The sequence below is a fragment of the Quercus lobata genome, chromosome 11 (assembly GCF_001633185.2).
Source record: "Quercus lobata isolate SW786 chromosome 11, ValleyOak3.0 Primary Assembly, whole genome shotgun sequence".
In the NCBI taxonomy this organism is placed as follows: Eukaryota; Viridiplantae; Streptophyta; class Magnoliopsida; order Fagales; family Fagaceae; genus Quercus; species Quercus lobata.
The window spans coordinates 46,223,396-46,244,587 of record NC_044914.1 but is presented as its reverse complement, the minus strand read 5'-3'; the positions used below and the strand labels follow the sequence as shown (position 1 = coordinate 46,244,587).

General features: G+C 30.0%; 3 protein-coding genes across 3 annotated transcripts; all 3 read right to left on the bottom strand.

Moving 5' to 3' along the window:
- Window positions 1-1,242: 1,242 nt before the first annotated feature.
- On the bottom strand, window positions 1,243-1,843 carry LOC115966982 (TMV resistance protein N-like). Its single transcript, XM_031086103.1, has one exon. It carries the CDS (start codon window positions 1,831-1,833, stop codon window positions 1,243-1,245), a length of 591 nt encoding a protein of 196 aa, XP_030941963.1. The 5' UTR covers window positions 1,834-1,843.
- A 1,003-nt stretch (window positions 1,844-2,846) lies between these two features.
- On the bottom strand, window positions 2,847-3,383 carry LOC115966981 (TMV resistance protein N-like). Its single transcript, XM_031086101.1, has one exon. The coding sequence runs from the start codon at window positions 3,381-3,383 to the stop codon at window positions 2,847-2,849; it is 537 nt and encodes a 178-aa protein (XP_030941961.1).
- A 16,612-nt stretch (window positions 3,384-19,995) lies between these two features.
- LOC115966980 lies at window positions 19,996-20,691 on the bottom strand. The gene has a single exon (XM_031086100.1). It carries the CDS (start codon window positions 20,689-20,691, stop codon window positions 19,996-19,998), a length of 696 nt encoding a protein of 231 aa, XP_030941960.1.
- Between the last annotated feature and the right edge of the window lie 501 nt (window positions 20,692-21,192).

Genomic DNA, 21,192 nt, shown 5'->3' with positions numbered 1-21,192 from the left:
TTCCTACAATTTTTGGAAACTTCTTCAGTCTTGAACAACCACCAAGATCGAAAATTTCAAGTGCTTCCAAGCTGATCTTGTGAGGAAGGCTTTCAAGACATTTGCAACCATTCAGATCTAATCGAATAAGCTATTTGAGATCTCCAAGAGATGCATGAGTCTTATATAGTCTTGTACAATGTCGAAAAATCAATTGCTTAAGTTTTGGGGCTCTACTAAGGTCTGGCATCTCAATCAAGTTTTGAGAGTCACTTAGGTCAATGAGTCTTAACTCATTTAAATTCTATTATAAACCAACAAAAAAAAAATTTTATTAGATAAAGTCATGCCTTAATGAAAACGAATAAAATGCACATTTGCATAACTAAAAATCTTACCATATTTCCATTCCATAGTTGTTTGATGCCACTACAATGCATTCTCAATTCAACAAGTATGTTTAGTTGGAAATTGGTTGGTAAGCATTTTAAATGATATCCATGCCATTCGAGAAGAAGTAACTCATTAGAAAGATAATTGAGGCCTTGTGGAAGTTGCACCTTACCTCTAATGAGGTCTTTTGGAAATTGCATAGTACAATTTATGTAGTCTTCTAGAAGTTTCTCACTACTAATTTTAAGCAATCTCAAAATTTTCATCTTTGAGAATGCTTTAACACTCAGGTGTTCCACTTTTTGAATAGGTATGTTTAGCATTATGCCTTCAACTACCTTTGTTCCCAAATAAACAAAAACAATGAAATTAAAATAATTGGTAAATTCTTAGAAAAATTTATAATAACATAAATACTTCTTTAAGTTCAAGCTTGTACTAGTCAACTTACAGTATTATTCTTCAATACATGAATGACATCATCATAAATCCACAACCTACTACGTCCACCAGGCTCTTTAGGAGATTCATGACGAACGATTTCTTGACCCATATCTTGTAGCAAATCATGCATCCACAAAGTTCCATGGTCATCAATGGTTATGAGAGATTTGCCCTTAAGAACACCAATATTGTAGTCTAGATAACAACACAAACTTTCCAATATATCTCTTATGCAATCTTTGTTCTTTCCTTTGAAAAAACATGCAATATCTAGAAACAATCCTTTCTCTGAATTTGTTAGCCCATCAAAACTTATTTGAAGTATATCCAAAATGTTTCTATTAGGTTCTTTTTTTAGTTTATATAGGGCACTTTCCCATTCTTTCGATTTTTTAGCAAACAATGAAGAACCTAAAACTTTAAGAGCTAAAGGAAGGCCCCTTTAGCAAAATTCACAAAGTCCTTAGACAAATTCACATAATTTTCTTCAGGATGAGGTTTATGAAAAGCTTTCCAACTAAAAAGCTGCAAAGCAACATCATTATTCAATGCCTTGGCTGTATATATGTAATCCACACCACATTTTATCAATAAATGGCTATCTTTGCTTGTTACAATGATTCTATTTCCAAGACCAAACCAATCATGCTTCCTTGCCAATGCTTCTAATTGCTCATCACCATCCACATCATCAAGAATAATAAAAACATTTTTATTACATAGTGTATTCTTTATAACATTGATTCCCTCACAAACATCCCATATATTTATTTCACTTTCCATGAGGATCTTAGAAAGAAGTTGTTTTTGTAAAGAAACTAGACCTTGATTTTTAGTTTCTTCTCTAATATTAGCAATAAAGCTTCTAGCTTCAAAGTTACCAGAAATTCTTCTATAAATTTCATGTGCAAGGGTTGTTTTGCCCATTCCACCCATCCCACATATCCCAACAAAGCGAACACCACCCAACCCTTCACCTATGTATGAATCCAACATTTCCTCCACACAGAAGTCCATTCCAAGAAGGTCCTCGAAAACACATGGGAGTTTGTGATACAACTAACTAAATATCCTTCTAATGATTTTTTGTATAATTATTGATTCATGCCTGCAAAGAAAATAGTAAAACAATCATTTCTATGGCGCAAAGCTAGCTACATTTAGAGACAAAACATTCATCATAAACATAATCTTGGCTTCATTAAGCCACATTGAGAGTGCCTAATTATAATTAGAGATTCATTACTAGATGTATTATGAGGACAATTTTAGAGCTATTAGGGGCCAAATTTGTTGCAAGGTCTGTGTAAAGTTTATACTTGCATGTCTAGAATCTAGTCCTAGTAGGATTAGAATAGGGTTAGTCTAGGTTATTCTATAAATAGTTAAATACTCTCTTATCATGTGGCCAAATAAAAAAGAAAAGAAAAAGTCAAGTAATAATAATGAACGTATGAGAAATCTACCAAAAAATCAAAGTATATATGGGATTAGAACCTACGCATCATAGACTTTGGAAATAACTACTGATTAAGTAGATGTCTAAACACATTTGTCCTGTAATGAGTCTTGTCACCCTTTTGAGATAAATAAGTAATAGTTTTGAACTAAAAGGAGGCAAGAATTTGAATTGAGGCATTAAAGGGTCAACTATAAATACCAAACAAATAACTTTAAAGAATGCGGATTAATTGCTAAGTTTGTGTCTTAATTTGTATATATTGAGTAAATCACTAATATAAATATACTACCATGCTTCAAACTACCCAAAGATTCAACCAGGGTCCAATTTGATATTATATATAATGTCCTAAGTTCATAATATACATGCAGGAGATAAACATAAATTTACTCTGGTTTGATTGACTAGAAAAAGTAAAATAATAATAATAATAATAATAATAGTAAATTTCCTGTTAGTCCATGGGAAAGTCAGCAAAATTTTAGTGTAGAAAATTATGATATTGATAATAGTATGATTCAGCAAAACAAAAAGATAATAGTATGAACAAAATTACTCAAGACAAATGTTACCTATCATGCAAATGCCATCCAGATATATGACCTAAGTCTTTCAAAGCAGCTTTCCATACTTGCACATCTTCTGTGTTAACTCTGGTATCTTCCTCATGTTTTGCAAAGGCTTTAGCAAGAGTGCCTCTCTGGTTCCTTACGTCAGAAGGATCCACATGATAAAAGACAGGTAAAATTGTCAATTTGGCCTTTTTCATGCATTCAAAATTTTTTGCTAGTTCAGTTAAGCACCACCTTGAAGAAGCATAGTTTGTTGAGAGAACGATGATAGCATACTTGGACTCTTCTATTGCTTTCAAGAGCTCTTGGGAAATATACTTTCCTCGCTCAAGTTTCTCATCATCCCAAAAAGTGATAATACCCTTTTGTTTCAAAGCAATATAAAGATGATCTGTGAAATTCTTGCGAGTGTCAACACCACAAAAATTGAGAAACACATGGCATTTCCATTGAGGGCAAGAAGAAGAAGAAGAAGAAGAAGAAGAAGATGAAGATGTTGAAGAGGGGGAGGAGGAAGTTGCTTGAGTGGCCATGGAAGCAATTGGTAACTTACTAGCTTGTTAGGCGATATGTACCAAAGAGTGTTGCAGACTTAGAGAATGGGAGCAACAATATATAAGAGATTTTAAGTTTCTTTAGCAAGGCTGAGTGAACTTCCAGGTGACCAGCTATGAGCCATTTTTATGGTTGAAGACCGGCTATGAAGTTTCCCACTTGCTTTCGTTTAGTCTATAAAGTTGAGTCCAAATCTTCTGTCCTATTTTTCCTGTTTTACTCTATACTCCACTAATAAAAACTTGCCACATGCTTACCTAATTAATTAAATACTACCATTATTGACTTATTAATACTACTATTATTAATTAATGGTAGTATTTAATTAATTAAGTAAACATGTGTCAAGATTTTATTGGTGGGGTATAAAGTGGAGGAGGTAGTGTTGATGCGCTTGCAAGGAATGGTAGCACGATGGAGGAAGAATTTTGCATTTTTGATTCAGCCCCAAACTTTGTTAAGGAGTTGTTATGCTCTGATGTTAATGGGGTTAACTATTGTAGGCTATTAGCCGCGAACTTAGCCATTTTGGCTTCCTAGTTTGTCTTATTTATGTCCTTTTAACCCAAAAAAAGTGGAATAGGTAAAGCCTGGCTTTTTTGTTTATCAAATATCAAGTTGGCTATTAGTTGTTGTTTAAGCCCGTACGGCCATGCGGACATATGGTAAGGCAAGAGCAACAGGCCAAAATGGCTAAATACCACCATTTTCAGAAATTTGTAGTAAAAAAACACTGTTTCGGAACTATATAGGGAAATACCACTTTTTATGGTACTCAAGTTTCTTAAACTCGAGTTCCTAGAAGTTTTGCCACTGTGGCAATGCTGAGGTGGAAATTGGGCAATTAAAAAAAATTATGTGGTACTTGAGCATGGTAAACTCAAGTACCATGCAACACAATACTCAAGTATCTGGAAATTTTTTATTTATTATTTTTTTTTTTGGGATTATCGACAAATAAACATAAACATAAAATGGTGTTTATCTTATTTATAGAGTACTCGAGCTCAACAAGCTCGAGTACCTAGTAATTTTTTTTTTTTGGATTATCGACAAATAAACATAAACATAAAAATAAGTAGCTTTTTTACATTTTTATTTATTTAAATAGAAGCATTGTAAAATATAGAGATTTTAATTTCAAAATATGAATTTAATTTCTATATTAAGTAAAATTGTTCACTGTTTTCTCACAAAAATTGTTCACTGTTTTCTGCATAAACTATTTCTAGCTTTTTGCATAAAATTATTTTTTGTTCAGCATTATTTAAAAAATTGTTCACTCTCTTTTCTGTATAAATTATTTTCTATTCACTATTTAAAAAATCGTTCACTGTTTTCTCACAAAACACCTAGTGAAATCTTTTTTTCTAAATCTAAACGCCAAATTTGAATGCTTTTTCATGTTTGAATTTCACAATAATCGAATCTATTTTTCTGCATTGATAAAATTTGTTTCTACATTAATAAGATTTGCACTCTACCCATTATGTTTACTGTATATTCGAATCTGCTTACGGCATTCATAAAATTTGTTTTTTGCATTAAGTAGAACTGTTCACTGTTTTCTCATAAAAATTGTTCACTATTTTCTGCATAAACTATTTCTAGCATTCTGCATAAAATTATTTTCTGTTCAGCATTATTTAAAAAATTGTTCACTCTCTTTTTTGCGTAAATTATTTTCTGTTCACTATTTAAAAAATTGTTCCCTGTTTTCTCATAAAAAACCTAGCGAAATCTTGTTTTCTAATTTTAAAAGCTAAATTTGAATGTTTTTTCATGTTTAAATTTCAAAATGAACGAATTTGTTTTTTTGCATTGATAAAATCTGTTTTTACATTAATAAAATTTGCACTCTGCCTATCATGTTTACTGTATATTTGAATCTGCTTACTGCATTCATAAAATCTGTTTTTTGCATTAAGTAAATCTGTTCACTGTTTTCTCATAAAAATTATTCACTGTTTTTTGCATAAACTATTTCTAGCATTTTGCATAAAATTATTTTTTGTTCAGCATTATTTAAAAAATTGTTCATTCTCTTTTCTGTGTAAATTATTTTCTGTTCACTATTTAAAAAAAATTGTTCCCTGTTTTCTCATAAAACACCTAGTGAAATCTTGTTTTCTAATTTTAAAAGCCAAATCTAAATGCTTTTTCATGTTTAAATTTCAAAATGAACGAATTTGTTTTTCTTCATTGATAAAATCTATTTCTACATTAATAAAATTTGCTCTTTGTACATCATGTTCAATGTATCTTCAAATCTGCTTACTACGTTCATAAAATCTATTTTTTGCATTAAGTAAAAATGTTCACTGTTTTCTCATAAAAATTGTTCACTGTTTTCTGCATAAACTATTTTTAGCATTTTGCATAAAATTATTTTCTATTCAGCATTATTTAAAAAATTGTTCACTCTCTTTTCTGCGTAAATTTTCTGTTCACTATTTAAAAAGTTGTTCACTGTTTTCTCATAAAACACCTAGTGAAATTGTTTTGTCTAAATCTAAACCCCAAATTTGAATGCTTTTTCATGTTTGAATTTCACAATAATCGAATCTATTTTTCTGCATTGATAAAATCTATTTCTACATTAATAAAATTTGCACTCTGCCCATCATGTTTACTGTATATTCGAATCTGCTTATTGCATTCATAAAATCTGTTTTTTGCATTAAGTAAAACTATTCACTGTTTTTTCATAAAAATTGTTCACTTTTTTTCTGCATAAACTATTTCTAGCATTCTGCATAAAATTATTTTTTATTCAGCATTATTTAAAAAATTGTTCACTCTCTTTTCTGCGTAAATTATTTTCTGTTCACTATTTAAAATTTTTTTTCCCTGTTTTCTCATAAAACACCTAGTGAAATCTTGTTTTCTAATTTTAAAAGCCAAATCTAAATGCTTTTTCATGTTTAAATTTCAAAATGAACGAATTTGTTTTTCTTCATTGATAAAATCTATTTCTACATTAATAAAATTTGCTCTTTGTACATCATGTTCAATGTATATTCGAATCTGTTTACTACGTTCATAAAATTTATTTTTTGCATTAAGTAAAACTGTTCACTGTTTTCTCATAAAAATTGTTCACTGTTTTCTGCATAAACTATTTTTAGCATTTTGCATAAAATTATTTTCTATTCAGCATTATTTAAAAAATTGTTCACTCTCTTTTCTGCGTAAATTATTTTCTGTTCACTATTTAAAAAGTTGTTCACTGTTTTCTCATAAAACACCTAGTCAAATTGTTTTGTCTAAATCTAAACCCCAAATCTGAATGCTTTTTCATGTTTGAATTTCACAATAATCGAATCTATTTTTCTGCATTGATAAAATCTATTTCTACATTAATAAAATTTGCACTCTGCCCATCATGTTTACTGTATATTCGAATCTGCTTATTGCATTCATAAAATCTGTTTTTTGCATTAAGTAAAACTGTTCACTGTTTTCTCATAAAAATTGTTCACTGTTTTCTGTATAAACTATTTCTAGCATTCTGCATAAAATTATTTTCTGTTCAGCATTATTTAAAAAATTGTTCACTCTCTTTTCTGCGTAAATTATTTTCTATTCACTATTTAAAAAATTGTTCACTGTTTTCTCATAAAACACCTAGTCAAATTGTTTTTTCTAAATCTAAACGCCAAATCTGAATGCTTTTTCATGTTTGAATTTCACAATTATCGAATCTATTTTTTTGCATTGATAAAATATGTTTCTACATTAATAAAATTTGCACTCTACACATCATGTTTACTATATATTCGAATCTGCTTACTACATTCATAAAATCTGTTTTTTGCATTAAGTAAAACTATTCACTGTTTTCTCATAAAAATTGTTCACTTTTTTTCTGCATAAACTATTTCTAGCATTCTGCATAAAATTATTTTCTATTCAGCATTATTTAAAAAATTGTTCACTCTCTTTTCTGCGTAAATTATTTTTTGTTCACTATTTAAAAAATTGTTCCCTGTTTTCTCATAAAACACCTAGTGAAATCGTGTTTTCAAAATTTGAACGTCAAATCTGAATGCTTTTTCATGTTTAAATTTCACAATGAACGAATTTGTTTTTCTGCATTGATAAAATCTACTTTTAGCCATACAATCTGCCTTTCTAGAGCATCAAGTAGCTAAATGATTGTGTCTGTCTATTTGCCTACCTTCAAGCTTTGCAAGGAACAAATTTACTTTTATAGGGATGCATACACCTCCTATTGTAGTCTTTTAAAGCTGGCCAGTTTGCATTTTGTGCAGCCACTTCTTTCATACTCATGGCTTGGGTATGTAATCTTTAGTATTGCACAACTGCATTGTACAAACACTAGGAATTGCATATTTTTAATTTCATTATTATGCCATTCTCATAATTTTTTTAAAGTATTTTTCATGTGTATTATTTTCATACTAAGCTACATTGTATTTCTACAAAATTTAATGCAACACAAGTGCTAAATGTCTCTTTTAGATTTCTATTTCCTATTGCTTCCATGCTTTAGAAACCTAAATATTTTCTAGCTGATTGCTGAATGGAGAACAATACACAATATCTGGTCCAATCAGAGTCCACTCACATAGGCTTAATTTATGCAGTAATCTTCCAATCAAAAGTACGAGTTGGCATTAGAACGTAACCATTAGTAGAGGAAAGTCAATTAAATTTGAAACAAGAAGTATAGAAAAAGTCATGTTTCTTTAGCAATTTTATGAAACAAAGTCTAACAAGATACATAGCTACAGTTAACACTGAATTAAATAAACTGTCTATTACACGTGGAACAAGAACTTGGAGACAATGTCACTTTGCAAGAAATAGAAGTGGTATCAACTCAAAACACAACAAAAGTGAAATGTCCTATGATATTTAAAAGATTTTTTTTTTCATAAAAAAAGAAAAAGAAAAAAAAAGAAGATATTTGTTTTGTGATGCGTTTGGATGGCTATCAAACTATCTATCATTTTGCCATTTTGGAAGGAATGTAATAGAATGATTATATATATATAGAAGGATTTGTTCAAAATTTAAATTGAAAGAAATGAATCAAATGATACCCTTAAAGTGTGGATGAAATGTTTTATAATGCTTAAATTTATAAAAAATACTAGTGAAAGTTCCATGCGTTGCATGGCTTTAATCATAAATTTTCTTTATATATATTTTTGAGAAACTAGTCGGAAACCCGTGCAACGCACGGGATCTTACCTATTTATAATAGACTAAAATAATTTTATAAAATTTTAAATTGATTATGAAATTATACTATTGTGTGAATTGCTCCTATTTTTTTGAGTTACAATTTGATGAATAAGCCATTGCTTGAACATGCAATGGGTTGCAAAAAATCTAGCTAACAAATTTAGATATTGAAAAAAAATAACTAAAAAATTCTAATGTTAAAACGTCTGAAAGGAAAATATATATATATATATATATATATGACTACCAAATAGAGAAAATATAAGAGAAAGATAGGTTACCTTCAAGAGAATAATCCATAGTTATAACAGTTGAAATTTGCTAAACTGTTTCAAATATTGCAAAAAATTGAACCCAAAAATTTATATGGTCAAACTTTCAAAAGACAATAAAATTTAAAATCAAAAGATTCAGAACCTACAAATTATAAAAACAAAACAAAAACAAAGTCATTATTGCGAGACAATTTCAGTAAGGATGGAAAGCTTTTCTAAGTTTTTTTTATCCAATTCTTCCTAATTGATGAAAAATTTGGTTCAAACATTGTCAAACACTTTGAAGGTGCAAATAATATAGGCTTCCAACATAATCTTTAATTAATAAACAAAGAAGCATGACACCATAAGAGAAAATATAAGATAACATATAGTGCATATACCTTACTCCACAGCTGTGAAAAAATATCCACACAAAAGGAATTGAAAACTTGTACAACAAATGCAATAAGCTACTTCTGATGTGAGACAACCTAACATACGTCTCCATAGGGTAAAGTTTAAGGTTATATAATCTAAAATAATATAGAATATAACATTTTTGAACCACACAAAAAGTTAGCAAACTTACCACAATACTTGTAGTTATACTATATATTGTAAAGTACTACTCCATCGCCAATGAAAGTCATGTAAAATTTCATGAGGCCTGGAAGAACAGACAGCCGCAAGATCACCTCCACCAGACACAAAACAAAAGCAAAAAAAACTTATTCACAAAAAAGAGAAAAAGCAATAGCAAGCGTACCAAAGAAATTGAAACTTAGGGTTTTCTCTCTTAGTGGAGACTGACAGAGGAGATTGTTTTAGGGTTTTCAAAGATTTTGTCTCTTATATATATATAATATATATATATATATATATATATAGATAAGAGACTCCTGTTAGGACTCTCTTTTAATTTAAAATTTTTTTAAATTAAAATGATGATGTGGAAAATTGTGGGAGTTTCAAAGGTTTCGGTTTTATATATATATATATATATATATATATAGATTATAACTAAATAAGTTATTATTACATAATTTTAGAATTATTTTCTAACTAAATGAATGATTAGTATAATATAACATGCATAATTTTGTATATTTGTCCTTATATATAATATCTGTAATTAAGATTATCAATAAAAACCTTTCTAAATTTTTTTTTATAACTCCTTATTTATTAATGAAGGAGATGATTTTAACTCAAGCAATTAAATCTTTTATAATACTTGCATATTATTGTTACTTGCATATGCGTAAGCTGCAACTAAAAAAAAAAAAAAAACAATAAACAAAAATGTGGGGTGCAAGAGAGATTCTACGGCAAGACTATTGGTGAATGTATATAAGTTTTAAAATTTTGATAGGGAGCTAGGTTGCAGAATAGTAACGGAGTGAAATAGATTCGATTATGTAATAATAGATTACATAAGGACAATGCAGAAAAATAGATTCGATTATTGTGAAATTCAAACATGAAAAAGTATTCAGATTTAGCGTTTAGATTTAGAAAAAACAATTTCACTAGGTGTTTTATGAGAAAACAGTGAACGATTTTTTAAATAGTGAACATAAAATAATTTACGCAGAAAAGAGAGTGAACAATTTTTTAAATAATGTTGAACAGAAAATAATTTTATGCAAAATGATAGAAATAGTTTATGCAGAAAACAGTGAACAATTTTTGTGAAAAAATAGTGAACAATTTTACTTAATGTAGAAATTAAATTCATATTTTGAAATTAAAATCTCTATATTTTACAATGCTTCTATTTAAATAAATAAAAATGTAAAAAAGCTACTTATTTTTATGTTTATGTTTATTTGTCGATAATCCTGAAAAAACAAATACTAGGTACTCGAGCTTGGTTAGCTCGAGTACCCTATAAATAAAATAAACACCATTTTGTGTTTATGTTTATTTGTCGATAAACCCAAAAAAAAAAAAAAAAAAAAAACAGCATTTTATTATAAAATGGTACTTGAGCCTGGTATACTCAAGTATTGTGTTGCATGGTACTTGAGCTTACCATGCTCGAGTACCACATAATTTTTTTTAATTGCCCAATTTCCACCTCAGTAGTGCCAAGGTGGCAAAACTTCTAGGAACTCGAGTTTAAGAAACTTGAGTACCATAAAAAGTGGTAATTTCCTATATAGTTCCGAAATAGTGTTTTTTTTTAAAAAGTTCTGAAATTGGTGGTATTTGGCCATTTTGGCCCAATAGGTATGTCTATAGAATCTTTCAATTTTATTAAATAGTCTTTTTTGTCTTTTACTTGATTAGGTAAATTATCTATCAATTTTATTATTATGTCTTTTTGTTTCCTAATTCTTTTGTTAACCTTAAGTGGATTGGTTGATTTTAATTCTTTCTTTTTCTTTACTTGATCTATTTCTTTTTTATTAACATTAAATATTTCCATTAATTCATTTATTATATCTGGCTCAAATTCTAATTTACTTATACGTTTTACATTTTTATTATGTCTATCACATTTTTTTTTTTGGATGTCCATATTTTTTGCATTTATGACAAATAGTATTACTAACATGTCTGTCAGTTTTCTCATTATCTGATGACTCAGTAACATTTAAAACTATTATATATCTTTTTTTGTCTATCTCTAAAGGTGCATGCATTAAAATTTCTATCTTTTTAGTTAATTCTGCCAGACTATCATCTTGGGTATCTACTATAGATCTTTCAATTAATTTTAGTCTTTCCTCAATTTCCTCTTTTAAATTATTATTTTTATTTTTCCTACCTTTGTTGACTTTTCCTATCTCATCCTTTGTATCAAGTTTCCTACATAGAGATTCTTTAAGACTACTATTTTCTTTCTTTAACACTCTTTCTTCATTACTTGTCTCTATTAGGCTCTTTTGTTTTTCTATTTTTTCTAACATTTCTTTTACTGCGCCTTTCCTTATCATACCTCTTTCTTTGTCTTCATTTATTATATCTCTGACACTTTCTATAGTACTTTTTATGAGATCCTTTCTTTTATCTTCTATACGTGTTACTCTTTCCTTAATTGGGCTAGTTTCTTCGTCAACTCTTCTGTTGGTTGCTTTTAATGTCTGTAAGTTCTTATCTATTTCTTCTTCTTCTTTTGAATTATTATTTATATACCAACTATCTATCATAGTTTTAGTTGAAGATGATCTATGATGAGGTTCAAATTCTCTTTCATTTTTTAAAGGTGAATTTAAAGCTTTCATTCTTTCATAGAGGTCCAAAAAACTATCATTTTTCCTTTCTACTTTAATGGATCTTTCAGCAGCTTCTAAAGAGTCTAATTTTTTTATTAATTCTATCTAAAAAACTATTATTGTGTTTATAAGTCTGTCGGTTGATTTTATCTCCTGCTAAAGTATTCCAATTATTTGTGTTACTATTATAATTATAATCATCAATTTCACTGTTAGAATCAGAATTTGTTTCATAATCTATATTACTATTTGATCAATTATTATCTATATCTTTCATGCTATAGCCTTCATCATAATCTATATCATCATAGTCCATGTTTCTAATTAGTGTGTGCCTAGCCTAAGTGTGAACAAGCAAACAGATGATGAACTGATAAACGTATTTATTCTATTTCCAAGCAATTAATGATTACTAGCGGAACTACTACTAACCACTGGTATCCTTGCCTTTGTTTTAGAAAGAAGACAGCTTAAAAAGCAGCTGCTTGAAGCTGCATCACAAATATCAGACGATGAAGATAATATAGTAATGGAATCCTCCTCTCCAAACTACAAGACTCACCCAAAAGCATTCCAAGATTCTCATGACCCCTATGACATGTGACAGATAAGACAAAAGACAAAATGACAGAATGCAGAAAGATCCAGAAAGATATTTTGACAGAATTTTATTTGCACGCAAATTCTCACAGATAGAAAACTACTATACATTAGCATGTGAACTGACAGATTCACAGGCAAACTACTGTTCAAAACTTTTACTATTTAGAATTCTACAAGGTTCTACCAACAGATTAACTTGGGTCCATTTTACTTAACTCAGGTTACTTTTGAAGATTTACCATGGTTTATTTCATCTATAAAAGGATATACTCCGAAGACAGAAGATAGGTCCAAGTTTCCAGGTCCAGTTTGAAGGTCTTAGTTTTTAGATCACAATTTTAAAGCTTAGGTCCAAGATAGCTCTCCCTCTCCCTCTCCCTCAGAAAGACTCTTGTAATCCTTCCTCTTTTGTAATCTTGTAACCCTTCCTTTCTAGACAGATATAATCTTGTAACCCTTTACAGATTTTACTTTGTAATCTTGTAACTCTTCAGACAGTGTTTTATTTTCAAAACTTGTATCAAAGACAGTTTGTTTTCAAGTTTAATCAAAGACAAAAGTTTTATTCAAGTAAGATTTTACTAGTTTCTGTTTTCATATTCCATACTCTATTTTAACTTATTTTGAATATATCTATTTTGCTATTTTCTTCTTTATCATCTATTTTATCATTGTTTATGCTTTCATAGTCAAAATTTAAGGACATACAAGCTGTAGGTTAAAAATTCAAAAACTGACTAGCTCGATCAATTGAGAAGAAGTTTTGACCGATCGAGTCATAATTTTGTAGAATTTAAATAAAGCCCAATAGCCGTTAAACAATTAGGGTTTCACCTAGATTTGATACCACTTGCAAAGTTTTAGACCCCTGGAAAACACAGTGTTTAATCTAATTTATTAGCCAAGTTTTTACTCAAGTTAATTATTCAGATTTTGGTTGAACATTCCTCACAAATAACATGCACAACAGTAACCTAAATAACACAACATATGATGACTTAAGAAAGCAAATCTATCTCCAAGCATAAATCAAAGATTCTCTAAACTATAACCTGTTTGAGGAAAATGAAAGTACCATAATCAGTATTACCTAAATCCACTAAGGAGAGAACCTGCAAAATTGCTGCAAGATTCTAAAAACCATATAAGTAAGGTATATAATGTAAAATCATATCTTAAGGGAATTTATATCCTACATTGCAATGTGACCACATCTTGTTTGAAATGTTTCTGTCACTCAATTTTTTGGCTTAAAAAAAAAGGGTGGGGCCGACAGTCCAATGAAACAAAGCCTAGACAGCAATAAAACCATATACGTTCCGTCAGATGGTGTCAACCGTACCTTTGACCTTACTTCACCATTCCAAATATCCTTAAGACCAATAAGAGGTGCATAATTATTTTCATATCTTGTTAAATTGTTATTACAACCGTATCAATTTTATAATAGGTATTTGTTAACACAGTTTATATTATGTATTAATTATACTAAACCATTTCAATCGTTATAAAAAAAAAAGTGCAAATTTTTGTGTCCAAATTTTATTAATTAATTTAATGTATACTAATTGTTGTGCCATAAATTAAAATTTCATGTAAAAGAAAAAAAAATTATTAATTCTATTGAAACCGTTTTAATAATTAGTGAGTCATGAGTAAATTAACAATTTTAATAATTAGTTAGTCACATTACAAAAACTTTTTAATTTTAAGTGCAATATATCTTGAGTCACTCGGCTTGAGCAAGACATGTAACATGTAGTTTTGCTACATTAAAACACAAAACTATAATAGATATGATCAAAAAAATAATTATTAAATTTCATTTTTTAATTTTTAATAAATGAACTTTAGGTGTAATAGAATATTAAATTTATTAAAGCTTAGGTAATAGGGTTATACAGAGAATAAACATCTTAACAATTAATAAGCAACTTAATATTTTGGTAATAGAGTTTCATTTAAATTATATTATTTTAAAATTTACTATATCTACTTAGCATAAACAAAAGATATATAGTCATTCAGATGAGGGGGATTTGAACTTTAGATGTCATAAAAATACTAGGAGGTGTTAACTAATAAAACTACAAGGCTCTTGGCATCCAATCCACATAGTCAAGCCCATTAAAACAATATCGTTTTGGAAAGTGAAAAATATAAATAAATTAAGTTAAAATTGGATATAGAACTGATGAAATGACTAAATTGAAATAAAAAATGAAAATGAAATAAAAAAAATATTAAAATTAAAGAAACAAAATGAAATAATATTAGAGGATATAATTTTTAACATATGTAATTTTTCTATTTAAATTTTCTTCATGTAATTATCATTTTTTTGGCTAAAAATAAAAATGTGATAGGCCAAAAATGTATTGACCCCTTTGGTAACTTAATCAAATCAATTAGCCAAGTGAATGAATTAGATTCTATTACATGCAATAAGTGTGATAGCACAAACAAATCACTAAATAAGTTAAATGCAGTGGAAAATAAATTTGACATAGGTGATTTGTTTACGAATGGAGAAAACCACCAAGGCAAAACCTCATCGGGTGAATTTAAGGTCACTACTCAAAATCCACTATTATCAAAACAAATGGTTACAAGTAAAAGAAATCCCAGTACCTAATACCAACCTACAATTGAACCCTTACCCCAATACACAATTGGACTTGTAATGTAGTGACAATCTCTCATTTCAATGCACAGCTCCCAGTACGTGACTAACCAATCGATACACAGATCCAAGTATGTGACTAACACACTGACTTTGAGAAAGATGTTAGCCACAAAGTTCTTCAGTTCATCCAGACGATGAAGATCAAGAAGCTCATTGGTTACAAAACTGTCGATGCAAAGACACAGTAGCTTCTACAATGAATATGATGAACTAGGGCAATTGTCTCCGGTCACAATTTGCATGTACAATGACTTTGCATCAAGTTGCATAACCTTGCATCACCTTTGAGGGCCCTTAAAATAATCCTTATATATGTTTAGGATTGTGAGAAAAGAAACCCTGCACAAATAACTTGGATATGCATGAAAAAAAAAATTTGGAAATCTGAATTTCGTAATTCTCGATAGATACAACTTCTATTGAGAGCTGTCAAGAATTCTTATTAAACCTCAATAGATATTATCTGTCGAGCTATCTATCGAGTTTTAATGAACAACACTTCTTCACTTGTTTTTTGAACAGATTTGCATGGCTTCAATAATAGGCTTGAACTCTTGTTCCTTGAAGTACTAAACCATCCTAGATCTACCCAAGTACAAGAAAAGTGCGTTTTGTCAAAGGATTAGCCAATTTACAATAACATATGTTCTAACAAGTACCACATATGTCCTAACAAAATGATTTGAGCAAAAAGAAATAGATAACATTAAACAGTTCTTGATAAATACCATTTTTACACTTTCAATCTAGCATGGTTAATTTAGACGCCCAAAAAATATGATTGCTACACGTTTAATGATTGCTTGCTACACGTTTAATTTGCAATGACTCAACAATCTGAACAAACAATTCTATAGTCCAAATTCAGGGTAAGTAATAGTAGACGGACCTTGTAGAAAAATATGCTTCCCAAGTCTTTGCAAGTTAAACGTCAACAAATAATGAATATCAAAATTATTTTTTAGTGATTGGTTATACAGTTTGTAAATGTACTATAATAAAATTTGTAATATTTCTAGCATGACTTAAAAAAAAAAAAAAATCATTGTTAAAGAAAATAATTGATTTTTACTAAGCACATTCCAATAAGTAAATTAAAACAATATTGGTTTTGGAATACACAAGTCTCACCAATTTCCTTAGCACAACCAATGAAAAATAACATCAAAATTGAATCTGACTCTCTGTTTTTGTATACTCTCAACACTATAAAAAGTTCACAGCTATGCAAAGCCAAATCATTTTGCACTTTTTCCATTACGAAAGGAAAGAGGAAAAAACAAACAATGAAATGATTTTTTATTTATTCTAGTTTATCTTTTTTTTTTTAAAGTATATTTCATTGAAAAATAGTCAGTCATAAGTAATCCCCCCTCCCCTTTTTTTTTTCTACCAAATGGAAATTGAGTATGATGTTGGCTTGTATACATGAAATTGAAAATGCAACACCAAATTGGACCTTCCCCATTTTTTTGATGAACTGAAAGACTATTAAAATTTAAAACACAAACAGCAAGATTTTACAAGGCATTAGATAGAATCGTTAACTTGACTGTCTGGCAAGATAGTATTAGAGATGGCGTTTTGATTCTCCAATGGGTGTGTTTCTAAAAAAAAATTCCAATGGGTGTCACTGCACTTGGAATTCAACTTTTATTACTTGTTGTTGATCATGACTATACTTGAAATTTAACTGTTAGATTTTCTAATGAGTGTCACTGCACTTGAAATTCAACGGTTAAATTTTCAAAACTACAATTAGTTTTGTAGCCTTAGGCTACAATGAGTTTTGTAGTTAAACTTCATCATTTTCTAAACTAATTTCCTTGAGGCATCAATTTACAAAATCCTGTTATTATATATGAAATATAATTCCACTAATCTTCAACATCCGTACGCACCCAACCTCTTTTAAATACAAACATCTCTTTCTTTATTTGATTCTTTATTTCATTAGCATTACTCAAATATTAATGGTTTGTTATTAAAAAGTTAGCAATAATTGATTGAAATGTCTAACTTTAAGCACCTCAAAAAAGAAAAAAAGAAAAAAATGTCTAACTTTAAAGCGACATCTAGCTTGTCATTCGTGCTTGAAGTATAATGATAAATTCATTCATAGTCATTAACAATGTCCTTTGTTATAATGGAATCTCCAACCTTATGGTGAGTGCATTTTCAGGGTTCGATCTCAGTATTTTCAATTAACAAATGAGTTTATTTAAACGATTTACATATATTATGTATGTGTGTGTCAGTACTGTGTGTGATTATTTAAACGATTTACATATATTATAACTAAATGAGTTTAGTATTTTTAAATGAGAGATTTAAAATGTGGTTATTTAAAAAAAAAAATGCAAGTACTAAGATTTGGATATACTTGATATTATTAAATTTTGTTGTCAACAATATGGTTAAGGCGCCAACTAAAAAAAAAAAAAAAAGATTTTTCAATGGGTGTCACTGCACTTGGAATTGAAATTTTATTAATTCAACTTAAAAAAAAAAAAAAAAATCAAATTCATACCTTAAACGAATTAAGGATGTCTTCCGAAGTGCTTGTATTTCTAGGCCAAACTAAATTTTAGTAAAATACAATTGTGGGAAACCAGGAGGTTTTGAACATCCTCCACAAGCTGCACCATATATCAAATGAGAACTGAGAAATTCAACAATTATGCCAAGAGGATGCCTTATTTCTTATTTGCTGGGTGGGTGGGTCCTTTACAATGTGCTAAATGTCTAGCATTAATTTTTTACCCCCCCAAAAAAAAAATGTATAGCGTAAATGTCATAGGTTAATTATTTTTATAAGCTGATGGTCCTAGATAGACAGAGACAAATATATCCACTATAGGTATCAACATGAGTTTCTCAAAAAAAAAAATAAATAAATAAATAAATAAATAAAGTATCAATATGAGTGAATTTTTTTTTTTAGAAGAAGATATGAATGAATCTAGATCTAAAGTATATGGGATTATTATGATACTTGTGTTTATAAGGAGTTTTTAGTTTTAAAATTCTGAGCCAGATAATCTGATTATTTTCACTTTCAAAACTAGTTCTTTAAATTAAAAAAATAGAGTAACCCATCCAGTAGTAGTAGTAATAATAATAATAATAATAATAATGTTGTAACCCACAAGAGATTAAATTTTCCATGCCTTTGACAAGTGACAACAGTTCCATAGACCACAATTCACACTAGTTATTCGAGTGACCCACAAGACCTTAATTTTCCATGTCATGGGCCAAAGACTTTTTGAAACATTTTACTGGGTTAAAGTCTTTTCTAAGATAATGAGAGCCAAGAAGCTAAAGAAAAGCCCAACCCATAAAATACGCTAATACTAAGGATTAGAATTGTGTTGTGGTTAATAACCATGGTTATGTTCTCCCCCTGGGTTGAATCGGTTAGAAATTAATTCATTACGAAAAAACGTTGGAAGAAGAATGAGATTAGTGTTAGTTTCTTTTCTCAAAAAAAAAAAAAAAAATTAAAAAAATAAAAATAAAAAAAAAGAGGAAAAAAGATTAGTGTTAGTTTCCTCCCTTCAAAGAAAGTATTGTGTATGGCTCCGCATAGATATTTTATTAAAACACTAATTTGAAACTTACCAAGATAATTAACGCAATTTCTCTTAGTTCAATCTAGCATGAATCGTGGGTTCCAGTTAGTTCAACTAGTAAAACCTTTGATGGTTGAATAAGAGATCTGGGGTTCAATCCCTATCTACACCAAAAATCAATTGGTGTCTTAGTCTAATGATAAAGAGCTATCATCAGGAGCAGACGCCATAGGTTATAACTCTCCAAGAAAGGGAAAAAAAAAAAAATCTAGCATGAATCTTTAGCAAATAGTTATATAGTCCAAAAGTCATGCTAGTTAATAGTTGGACCATGATGCCATTACTTTCCAAGTCTAAATTGAATTTCTAAACACTAACCAAAGACTCATTCAATATAATTAGGATTAAAGTCTTCTAACAGATTCACATGTTTTGAAGTCTATTGGATAATTCCATAGTTATAACAAAGGAGAAGGCTTTGAATCATGAAGATACTAGAAAGTGTCAACTAATTGAGCTATAAAAATCTAGGCACGAGTTTTGAAGTATATTCTCCCATAACACATGTTTTCAAGTTTGAATGAATTTAGAGAATCAATGACTTGAAAAGAGTAGTTGTATATCATCAAACAATTATATAGCTCAAAAGTCATGCTAGTCGATAGTGGGACCACTAATCAACGTCTAAATTTATTTTACAAACACTAATCAAAGACTTCTTGCTATCAGGATTAAAGTCTTCTCTAATAGTACCACATGTTTTGAAGTTTTTTTGTTTTTTTAATTCGATGGTTATACAGAAGAGGGAGGATTGAAATCCTTGATGTCTCCATTTATAGTTATATCCAATTAGAATATACTATCTTTTCAAATAAAGCAACCTAATAGTAAATAAATTTTAATTTAGGTTTGATTAAATTTCCTTGAACCGATTTTAATAAATATGTATATTCTACACTAAGAGGTCTCTATCTGACCTTTTTATTCATTACTACTTTTTTTTTTTTTTTTTTGAAAGTCACCTCAGTGATGTATTATGCATTAATATGAATAGAGTCAAAGTACAAAGCAGCTACAGCTGGGGGAGGGGAGTCTTCTAACCAAAACATCCCATCAACAGTATTCTTAGCATGTCTAGCTAGTATATTAGCTACCTCATTACCCCCCCTCTTTACACTGTTAATAGAAAGCACTTGCAACCCACGCATAAGCCATTTAATATCATCATAAATATTACCCAGCCAGGAGTGGTTCTTAGACGAAGAGGAAATAGTCCGCATAACAGTTTCATTGTCCCCTTCAAGCATCACGTTTGAGAAGCTTGCATCCACTGTGAACTCCAGCGCCTTCCTGCAAGCAAGAACTTCTGCCTCTTCGCTACAGGTAACAGGTGGTCCTTTGATAGACATAGCTGCCATCACCTCCCCTTTATCGTTCCGGATAATTGCACCAAAACCTGAATAGTTCAACTCTGAAAAAATGGCGGCATCAAAGTTTACTTTATAGACAGAAACTGGAGGAGGTTGCCAACTGTTTCTTGACACCGTGGGAGTTGAAGTAGACAGCTGCACTTGAGAGTTATGAAACTCGTCCAAGAACTCAGTTGCTCTTTTGTTAAGCCAACTCGGTTCCTTAAAAGCCCCACCATGAACCACTGTATTTCTTTGATTCCATATAAGCCAAGCCTGTACGAGAAATAGCTCAAACTCCGGCCATGAAAGTCTATCCATAAGCTCTTCAAACAGCTACAAGGTGTCACGTTGGTCATTAGGAATTTTTTGAATTCTAGCCAAGCACCCCGCCCACACGCTTTGGGCAGCACCACACTCCCATAGTGCATGCACTCCTATTTCAGGACAGCTTCTACAGCAGTGACATAAGTTATCAGGGATAATTCTTCTTTTGGCTAGATTCACCCGGGTTGGGAGGATTTCCTGACAAGCTTGCCACCCAAACACCTTGATCTTATTAGGGACTCTAAGATGCCATAATTTCGACCAAACCCGCATACCACTTGGACCAGACGAACACTTTGTCCAGCCATCCTCTCTCAACAACCGTCTTGCCACCTGATACCCAGATTTACAAGAATACACTCCATCCTTAGTGTGCAACCAGTATAAAGAGTTCGGAACCTGTCTATGGCTCAATGGAATCCTGCAGATTGCCTCAGCATCTTCTTTATGGAAGCTTGACATGATTAGCTCTTTGTTCCACCAATTAAGGTCCGA